The sequence below is a fragment of the Rutidosis leptorrhynchoides genome, chromosome 3 (assembly GCF_046630445.1).
Source record: "Rutidosis leptorrhynchoides isolate AG116_Rl617_1_P2 chromosome 3, CSIRO_AGI_Rlap_v1, whole genome shotgun sequence".
NCBI classification, from domain to species: Eukaryota; Viridiplantae; Streptophyta; class Magnoliopsida; order Asterales; family Asteraceae; genus Rutidosis; species Rutidosis leptorrhynchoides.
The window spans coordinates 103238333-103248986 of record NC_092335.1 but is presented as its reverse complement, the minus strand read 5'-3'; the positions used below and the strand labels follow the sequence as shown (position 1 = coordinate 103248986).

General features: G+C 33.7%; 2 protein-coding genes across 3 annotated transcripts; both read left to right on the top strand.

The window, feature by feature from the left end:
* Positions 1-2517: 2517 nt before the first annotated feature.
* On the top strand, positions 2518-4845 carry LOC139901244 (amino acid transporter AVT3C-like). 2 transcript variants are annotated; one of them, XR_011777653.1, is made up of 2 exons: positions 2518-4177; positions 4492-4845. XR_011777653.1 is itself a non-coding variant. In XM_071883969.1 (1 exon), exon 1 carries the CDS (start codon positions 2614-2616, stop codon positions 3901-3903), a length of 1290 nt encoding a protein of 429 aa, XP_071740070.1. In that variant the 5' UTR covers positions 2518-2613; the 3' UTR covers positions 3904-4195. The 2 variants fall into 2 exon arrangements, 1 of the variants encoding a protein (XP_071740070.1); XM_071883969.1 differs by lacking the exon at positions 4492-4845 and having other exon boundaries at positions 2518-4195.
* Positions 4846-6548: 1703 nt separating this feature from the next.
* LOC139901245 (uncharacterized) lies at positions 6549-10364 on the top strand. The gene is made up of 4 exons (XM_071883970.1): positions 6549-6986; positions 8376-9167; positions 9699-9746; positions 9835-10364. The coding sequence occupies exons 1-4, from the start codon at positions 6804-6806 to the stop codon at positions 10084-10086; spliced, it is 1275 nt and encodes a 424-aa protein (XP_071740071.1). The 5' UTR covers positions 6549-6803; the 3' UTR covers positions 10087-10364.
* The last annotated feature ends 290 nt before the right edge of the window (positions 10365-10654 follow it).

Genomic DNA, 10654 nt, shown 5'->3' with positions numbered 1-10654 from the left:
TTTTCGTGTCATGATTCTACTTCAAGAACTTTCAAGCCATCCAAGAATCCTTTGAAGCTAGATCAATTTTTGTCACTTCCAGTAGGTTTACCTACTAAACTTGAGGTAGTAATGATGTTCATAACATCATTCGATTCATATATATAAAAGTATCGTATTCGAAGATTTGAACATGTAATCACTAGAACATAGTTTAGTTAATTCTAAACTTATTCGCAAATAAAGTTAATCCTTATAACTTGACTTTTAAAATCAACTAAACACATGTTCTATATCTATATGATATGCTAACTTAATGATTTGAAACCTGGAAACACGAAAAACACCGTAAAACCGGACATACGCCGTTGTAGTAACACTGCGGGCTGTTTTGGGTTTGATAATTAAAGACTATGATAAACTTTGATTTAAAAGTTGTTCTTCTGGGAAAATACACTTTCTTATGAACATGAAACTATATCCAAAAATCATGGTTAAACTCAAAGTGAAAGTATGTTTTTCAAAATGGTCATCAAGATGTCGTTCTTTCGACGGAAATGACTACCTCTTTAAAAAATGACTTGTAACCTGTATTTCCGACTATAAAATTATACTTTTTCTGTTTAGTTTCATAAATTTCAGTTCATTATGAAACCATAGCAACTTGAATCACTCAAAACGGATTTGAAACGAAGAAATGACGGGTAAAACAAAATTGGATAAATTTGCTAGTTTTAGCTACGAAAATTTTGTAACAAATCTAGACTAAACATATCCTAACTAATTTATATTGTATTCTACATATTATGTAATCTTGGGATACCATAGACACGTATACAATGTTTTGACATATCATATCGACCCATCTATATATATATATATATTTCGGAACAACCATAGACACTCTATATGCAGTAATGTTTGAGTTAGCTATATAGGGTTGAGGTTGATTCCAAAATAATATATATACTTTGAGTTGTGATCTAGCCTGAGACTTGTATACACTGGGTCGTGGATTGATTCGAGATAATATATACTGATTTATTTCAGTATATCTAACTGTGGACAACTAGTTGTAGGTTACTAACGAGGACTGCTAACTTAACAAACTTAAATCATAAAAACGTAATAAAAAATGTTGTGAATATATTTAAATCATACTTTGATATATATGTACATATTTGTTATAGGTTCGTGAATCGACCAGTGACCAAGTCTTATTTCGAACGAAGGAAAAATCTGTGAAAATGAGTTATAGTCCTACTTTTAAAATCTAATATTTTTGGGATGAGAATACATGCAGCTTTTTAAATGTTTTACAAAATAGACACGAGTATGCGAAACTACATTCTATGATTGGATTATTAAACCGAATATTGCTCCTTCAAGTCTGGTAGCCTAAGAATTAGGGAAATGACCCCTAATTGACGCGAATCCTAAAGATAGATCTATGGGCCTAACAAACCCCATTCAGGAATTTGGAATGCTTTAATACTTCGATTTATATGGTGATTGCGATTGCCAATTTATGACATACTTGCGAGTATGCGGGAAATATTCTATATGCATTATGTTAATGTCGGTTGCCAGGTGTTCATCATAGAATGATTTTTATACACTTGCGAGTGTAAGATTACTGAATAAATGAAATCTTGTGGTCTATTATATTAATTTGTTAATATATAGGTTAAACCTATAACTCACCAACATTTTTTGTTGACGTTTTAAGCATGTTTATTCTCATGTGATTATTAAGAGCTTCCGCTATTGCATACTAAAATAAGGACAAGATTTGGAGTCCATGATTGTATGATATTGTGTAAAAACTGCATTCAAGAAACTTATTTCGATGTAATATATTTTTATTGTAAACCATTATGTAATGGTCGTGTGTAAATGGTATATTTTAGATTATCATTATTTGATAATCTACATAATGTTTTTTTTAAAACCTTTATCGATAAAATAAAGGTTATGGTTGTTTTAAAAATGAATGCAGTCTTTGAAAAACGTCTCATATAGAGGTCAAAACCTCGCGACGAAATCAATTAATATGGAACGTTTATAATCAATATGAACGGGGCATTTCACTATGCCCGCAAGTTGAAGGGTGGATGTTTTGAAGGCGTTTTGCATCATGTTTGAATGCTAATTAGAGTAATTACTTAATTAGTGACATTATATATGTCAAACAATGTTTGCGTTGTTTTAGCGTCTGCTTAATATTTGTAACAGTTGTTATGATTTGAATTTTGACTGTTGACTGGTTTAATCATTCAAATTTTTGCTAAAAACTCGTACGGAGTACTAATTTTCTACGCCAAAGTATCTCCTCGTCAAATTGTCTAGGAAAGTGGCTTAAAAAAAAAAAAAAAAAAAAAAAAAGGAAAAGCTGTAATATAGTGATAGGAAAATTATAATATTAAAACAAGGAATATTATATTAATTTAATTTAATTTAATATATTAATATTAATATTAAATTAAATTACTATAAAAATAAATAACTTTATACCAACTAGACGCGTTTGATCACAGATATCTACGGATCTTAAAGATAAAGTGCTAAAGTTCAATCTTTAAAAACTTTGAAGATACTTCATTTCAATTAAGCTCCCAATAAACAATTATCATAATGGGATTTGAAGAAAACAATAAGAAATCAGAAGCAAGTTCATCATCTCATGTATTAAATCTCCCAAGAGAAACAACCCCACTTATCAATTCATCAAAATCCACTCATCTTTCATCCCAATTCAAGACTTTCGCAAATGTTTTCATCGCAATCGTCGGCGCCGGCGTTCTCGGCCTACCCTACACTTTTCGGCGCACCGGTTACGCCACCGGAACCCTAACTGTATTCGCCGTCGCTTACTTCACCAACCACTGTATGATGCTTCTGGTCAAAACTCGCCGGAAACTTGAGTCCGTCAACGGCTTTTCAAAAATCAATTCTTTCGGCGATTTAGGGTTTGTCGTCGCCGGCCCGGTCGGCCGGACGTCCGTTGACGTCATGATTGTTCTATCCCAAGCTGGGTTTTGTGTAAGTTACCTTATATTTGTGTCAAATACTTTGGTCAACATTTTTAATTTGACTTCTCCAAACCCTAGTGTTTTAGGTGTACCAGCTAAAAGTTTCTACATTTGGGCATGTTTTCCATTTCAATTAGGGTTAAATTCAATTCCAACATTGACCCATTTAGCCCCTTTAAGTATATTTGCTGATGTAGTTGATATTGGTGCAATGGGTGTAGTTATGGTTGAAGAAGTGATGATATATTTGAATTCTAGTCCAGTTTTACAAGCATTTGGTGGCTTTTCGGTGTTCTTTTACGGAATCGGTGTGGCGGTTTACGCGTTTGAAGGGATTGGTATGGTGTTACCATTGGAATCAGAAATGGAAAAAAAGGAAAAGTTTGGTAATGTGTTGAGTATAACAGTTGGTTTTATAGCTTTGATGTTTGCATCATTTGGTGTGTTTGGTTATTTTGCATTTGGTGATGAGACTAAAGATATAATTACTACAAATTTAGGGCAAGGGTGGTTGAGTAGTATGGTTCAATTGGGGCTTTGTTTGAATTTGTTTATTACTTTTCCTCTAATGATGAACCCTGTTTTTGAAGTATTTGAGAGGATGTTTTGTGAAGGGATGTATAGTTTGTGGGTGAGATGGGGTATGGTTTTAATGGTGACTTTTGTGGCTCTTTTGGTGCCTAATTTTGCTGATTTTTTGTCTTTGGTGGGTAGTAGTGTTTGTATTGTGTTAGGTTTTGTGTTGCCTGCTTTGTTTCATTTGATGGTGTTTAAAGATGAAGTGGGTTTGTTTGTGTGGATTAAAGATGGAGCCTTTATTGTTTTTGGTGTACTTTTGGCTATTACCGGAACATGGACTTCTTTGCAAGAGATTTTTGCTACCAAAGCTTGAAGCCGGAAACGGTCATATCATCGCGCGCGTTATAAAGAAAGTAGTATCCAAAATTTGACTCGATGATATGGGTTTATTCTCGCTTTCTAGAGGAATATTGGAGGAATGGTTTAAATTGTGAGGTTTGTGTATATGTATGGGGTTATATTATACTCCCTATGAAATAATGTACCTTCTGTTTGATCTTGATTCATGATTGTGAATCATTTGAGCAAGCTTTGCTTAAGAGATGCCACATTATGATGATTGAATCCAAAGGATTGTATTCATGAAGGTAAATTTTTTACTATTTTATTGTATGTGTACTTGTTAAAAAATTTGTACAATAATGTCTTTCAATGTTTTATAGGAAGTTTTGTTTATTTGTGTTGTCAACTACTTATGCTCATTCAAAATAAATGCATTATTTCTTTTATTGATTATATAAGTATTAAGCATAAATATGAAATATAAATGTCTAAGCAAAATTAAATACTGAATATGGTATGTACTTGTATATGCTGTTGTAGAAACACATTTTGTGACTGATTCTTCATTTCATATGTGTTAATATGTCTATTTGTTGTTGAACATTCCTTTCGTACGAAGCGGCATGGGCCCGGCATGTCAACACGCCAATGTCCAAAGTGAAGATAACACATCTCTATCTATCCTTGATGCCAAATTTATTTGTATTGATAGAGACAAATAAATTTCTTTCTACATACAAATGGCATTATTCGCATCAAATATCTCTGTCTTTTGGAAAAAGAAAAGCGCGAAAAAGAACAAACTTCAGCAGGTTCTTGGTAATGCTATGTGTTCACGGGGTCTTACTCACTGCATTGTTAAAGATCAAACCTTTATTGTGCCGGGGGCTAACGAGTAGCAATCCATAGCTACCAGATTATGCAATCTATCTATAAATGTAGAATATAAGGTTACGAGCGTAAAAATCGCCAATGACTGTGGCCGAGTATCTTTCCACGTTTATGAGCGTAAATCACGCATTGTGGTTATGGGTTTTGTTATAACTTCCGATCTTGGATCCGATATTACTTTTATAAATACAAATCCTAATGCTTCATTCATACGGCCTACATTTTCACATATGAGCTATATAACACGTTGCAACGTTTTGGTCTCATTAAGCCGTCCGAACAATCAAAATAGTTCTTCGGGGATCAACTCTTAATCGCCCTCGATTGGTATAACATCGATTAGAGTTTGCACGTATGTCAAAAATTACTACTGTATTTAATCCTAGTATTCATCCATATTGCACAAAGTATATATACATCAAAAAATCTCAACTAAATGATTCATATCCATTTTACCAAGTCCACGGGCCAAAAGATGAACGTGTAAGATATGATCAATGTGCAAAAACTGAAACGCCGTTCAACCATCTATTGAATTATCCGACCATAAAAAGTGGGATCGTCATTTTATTTTATATGTTTATCATCACTTTGTTGTTTGTAATATAAGTTCATTATCAACATGTCTATTAGCACTCGGTAACAGGTCTCGCGCACGGAGAGCTTAATTACTCGAAGTTTTACCTTTTAAGAGGATCCAATGTACTCATACATAGAAAGGTTTACTCGCTTAAAAAAAAAAAAAAAAAAAAAATTGTCTATTACCATATGCAAAAACCATGGATCTTATCTAGCATAGAGTCTATATCAAGTTGTATCATATTGTGAATAAATTGATGCTTAAATAATGAACAACAATTAAATGTTGCTTTATTATTGGTAATGTAAATGTAAATAAGCTATGAATAATGGAGAACTGACTTTAAACTCTTAACAAATAAAATATCAACAAAAATACGAATACTTGAATTTAACACTTTGTAGTAAATAAGAAATAAGAAAGGGTGTTGTTTTTTAAATAAAAAAAATTAAGAAAGAAAAGAATAGATTTTTTTTTTTTTTTTTTTTTTTTTTTTTTTTTTTTTTTTGTAGTTAATAAGAAAGAGTGTTAATATTTCAACCTGTAATTTCGATAAAGCCACTATTATCATACTTTACTAGTATGTAAGGAGTAAGTAGCATAAAAAAATAAGTGGATTTATCAAAATTGAAAGTGATTATATCACTATTCAATAATTTTTTTTTGTTGAATTTAATACAAGTAAACGTATAAGTTATAAATTTTATGTTACATATAAATATACACACAAATTACATATTAATGTAAATGTATATAAATGTAAATGTAAATGTAGATAAATTAAAAGCTACAAAATGTACGGAACTATAGTACCGTAAATAACTTAGAAAACGTATTGCTAGTAATTAGTGCATATAGCATATTTTTATGCTTTGCTTCTTATTCAATATATAATATTATGTTATTTAAAAAAAAATTGAATTCTAACCTTTATATAAGTTTATATAACGAAGAATTTCAACTATTAATTTGGATAATAATGTCGTAATTTCGTCATTTATTTTAATCATTCCTGAATTTCAACCATTAATTTGATAATTCAAATAAGTTTTATTTCATATTTCATATTTCTTAATAAATAAATTATTATGCGAAATTACAAGTTAAAAATTATTTTAATTAATAGTTAGGACTTTATAGTAGTAGTATAATAATATAATTTGTATTAATGTAAACAAAGATCTACTAACCCACCCCATCAACCAAGTTTCAAAAGGGAAAAAGACCAGACCTTGTGTTCCTTTCCTTTGATAGAATACAAGAGAGAAAGAAATGGAGTTTAGCTCGCAAAAAGTGGAGAAACATTACAAGGCCACTACTTTCCCCAATTTTTTCTCCCATTAATTCATTCATACGAAACACACAAAATTAACTTCAATTTCTATCAATTCTGTACCAAACAACATACAATCATCGATCAATCAAATCAAATTAACTGATTAATCAAATCAATTTCAATCATGTCGTCATGTTCTTCGTCATCGGCGTCAGAAGAAGATGAAGACTTGGATTCGTACCGGAAAGGAGGTTACCATGCGGTCAGAACCGGTGATACTTTCGCTGCCGGTAGGTTCATCGCTCAACGGAAGTTAGGGTGGGGCCAGTTTTCCACCGTTTGGCTTGCTTATGATATACAAACATCTGTAAGCTCTTTTTTTTTTTTTTAATAATAGTTTTAATTTAATTTGATTGCTTTCATTTTAGGTTCGATGTTTGAATTGGTGAGATCTGTGATCCGGATATAATATTTAACCTAATTGTTGTATGCAGCAATAAATGAAGTTGTGTATACGTGAGATCATATATTATGTCACTAATGGTAACAAATGTAGATCATTTCCACAAATGTGTGTATAAATTTATGACTACTTGTTATAAAAAGGTTATATGTATAACGTATGATCGTCATTGTGTTTATTCGCTTGGCTGCTTTAGTTGAAATACGCGAATGTTAAATGCCAATTGGACGAAGATCTATAGAATGCCTTATGACGTCATTAGGCATAAAGAACCTGGCTTTTTTTGTTGCTTATAAATAGTTGCAGTCGACGCCTATATGGAAAATCGGCACCAGGAAATGTGGTTCATCTTATTTTTGTATCATTTTCTTTTAAGTACACTGCCATATTCTACTTGGACCTCATTATGAAACGGAGGATTTTAAGCAGATATTGTTGAGTAGCAATTAAACACCCCTACTATTTGAGGTTATTGACTAGAGAGGCCTGCTTTTATTTGGAAGATTGGGCTGTTGTAACTAAGTTTGATCTTTATGTATTAAGTTCAGATGTAGATATTTGGCCAATGTTACGTGTATGGAACTGGCAGCATTTACGCCCGGATTTATTACTGTATTAAAAAGTAGTTGAGATTTTATGCGATTTTGTTAATTAATGATGTTGACAATTGTGTTCGGTACGTAGTTGTCTAGTTGAGATAACATTCATAGTTCTTTACGTAGGATATCTCAAACCTGTTTCCATAGACTGTGAACTTGTAACCGGCTATCTCTGCTTTTTGTAATCCCCATTTGTGGTGTGTTTCAAGGACTTGTAAAATTTGGGGTAATATCGTCCCATGTATATATGAATGGTTTGACTTTAGTTCGTGTTATCTCAAGCAGGTCCGTGAATCAGATGAACTGCTTGGGTTGAGTGAATCAAAAAGGTTGAAAGTCGCCCAAAGTCTATTACTGATGCATAACAATCTTAATCTTATATTTAAAGCTTTAGATGCTTGTTTTAATAATATGCTTTGTAATCACAATCACAAAAAGTTACTATAATAGATTTGTGACCAAACAAGTGTTTCAATCTCACCCGCTTAGTTTACCCATACTAAGATGACTTGTTTTAACCTGAACTCGTTTTGACCGGTGACCTAACGCGCCTAATCTGCCACTATTGCCAACTGTGTCTAAATAATATATACAACTTAGAAATGAAGATGTGCTTACGTTGTAAAATATTATTATAATATTATAATGCTTCCGTTGCCCGTATATAGCCAGTTCAATGTTCCTCATTTTGTAGAAATACGTTGCACTGAAGATCCAGAAAAGTGCGCCAGAATTTGTGCAAGCTGCTGTCCACGAAATCGAGGTTCTTTCTACTATTACCAAAAATGACCCTGGAAACGAAAAATGTGTTGTACAATTAGTAGACCACTTCAAACACAGGGGCCCAAATGGACAGCATTTGTGCATGGTTCTTGAGTTTCTTGGTGATAGCATACTGCACCTCATTCGATATAACCGCTATAAAGGCCTTAACCTAAATAAAGTAAAAGAAATATGCAGATGCATACTTATTGGACTTGATTATCTCCATAGAGAACTTCGTATTATACACACGGACTTAAAACCAGAAAACATACTTCTCGTTTCCACTATAAATCCATCTAAAGACCCCATAAAATCAAAGTCAACCCCCATTCTTGAACGACCCGAGGGAAGTTTGACCGGTGGTCAAACGGTCAATGTGATTGAAAAAACACTGAAGCAGAGGGCACGAAGAGCAGTGGCTAAAATTGCAGCCGAAAGACGAGGTGTTATAGGACAGGGTTCACCAGCTTCTAAGCCTAAAAGAAGCCTTGACGGTATCGATTTCAGGTGCAAGATTGTGGATTTGGGTAATGCGTGTTGGGCCGATAAGCCCATTGCAGAGGAAATTCAAACAAGACAATATCGGGCCCCTGAAGTTATACTACAGTCGGGGTACTCGTTCCCTGTTGATATGTGGTCGTTTGCTTGTACTGCCTTTGAGCTTGCGACTGGTGAAATGATGTTTGCTCCTAAGTCAGGACCTGGTTTCAGTGAAGATGAGGTATTACTTCATATAAGTTGTAAAACGGGTGGGTCGGACCGGTTTGATGATGGGTAAAAATGGCCCCGGGCTTAACACATGGGATTGTATGTACACATTCAAACACTTGTTCACCAAACTTATGATAGTGTGTAAATAGCTAGTGTACCACATATGATTACAAAATTTAAAATAGATTTTTTACAAAATTACATTCCCAGTGGTTTGTACGAAACTACGAAATTGCAGGTTCAGTCCCTAAACTTTTTCTGACAAGGTCAGTCACTACGGTTTGCAACTATTGCAAAGATAGTCCGTCCGACGGGCGTTAAAAAATTCCGTTAATCATGCTTAGCACGTGACGCGATTTAATGAAATTTTTTAACGCCCGCCAGACGGAGGGACTGTCCTTGCACTAGTTTCAAACCACAGTGACTGACCTTGTAAACGGGTTGATGTCACTTCTAGTGTTTCCTTTTCTTACTTGAATATGAACCAATCCTAAATATTGACCATGGGAACGGTTTGCTTATGTGGCATGATCTGATGTAGGACCACCTTGCTCTTATGATGGAACTCCTAGGAAAGATGCCTCGGAAGGTAAGATTCATTTGCTTATGTGGCATGATCTGAACAGAAGATACAACTTACATTAACCGTATGTTCTTTTTCATTTTTTGAAAAACAGTTGGCTGTTGGAGGTGGTCGATCCAAAGATTACTTTGACAGACACGGTGATCTCAAAAGGATCCGTAGACTTAAGCACTCATCGATAAGTCGTTTACTTATCGACAAATTCAAGTTCCCCGAAACTGATGCTCGCGAATTTGCGGACTTCTTGACTCCTATTCTTGATTTTGCCCCGGAAAATCGGCCGACAGCGCAGCAATGTTTGCAACACCCTTGGCTCCGACAGTCTGCCGCCAAGACAGTGGCCTGAAAAGAGAGATCTGGTGACGGTTGATTTGAGAGAAGATGATTAAGGTGGGTGAGCAAAGAAGGGATCAGAAGGTCGTTTTTGTAGCAGCTTATTATCCCTCTCCCCCTACCTATATTTTGTTTTACATATTTTGTTTTTGTGAATCTCAATAATATTTGATCATGTTTTGACTTAACTACGATGTAATGTAGACGTATATAGTTACATAAATTTGATAGTGGTTTGGGTTGTGTTAACCCTAATGCAATTGATTCGAGTTCTCTTACAACTTTTGGTAAATCAGATACTCATATTTGATGATTTTTTCCTATTCAATCTGATTACTATAATGCGTGATCTCTGAATTTGTAACCATTTTCGCCTGGATAGTATTGATCCCAACTAAAACCGTTCATGAACATAGTGTAAGAGTATATCAAATGAAAAATATCGAAAGAGTAACATGTATCTGAAGCTCTGATTATTTATTCTAGTGATGAAACTTTGGTATCCTTGAAATGTAGTGTTCCTCAGTTAGGGTTTTCGACAAGTGGTTAACAAAGAGGATTTTAATAGAATGTGTGATTTA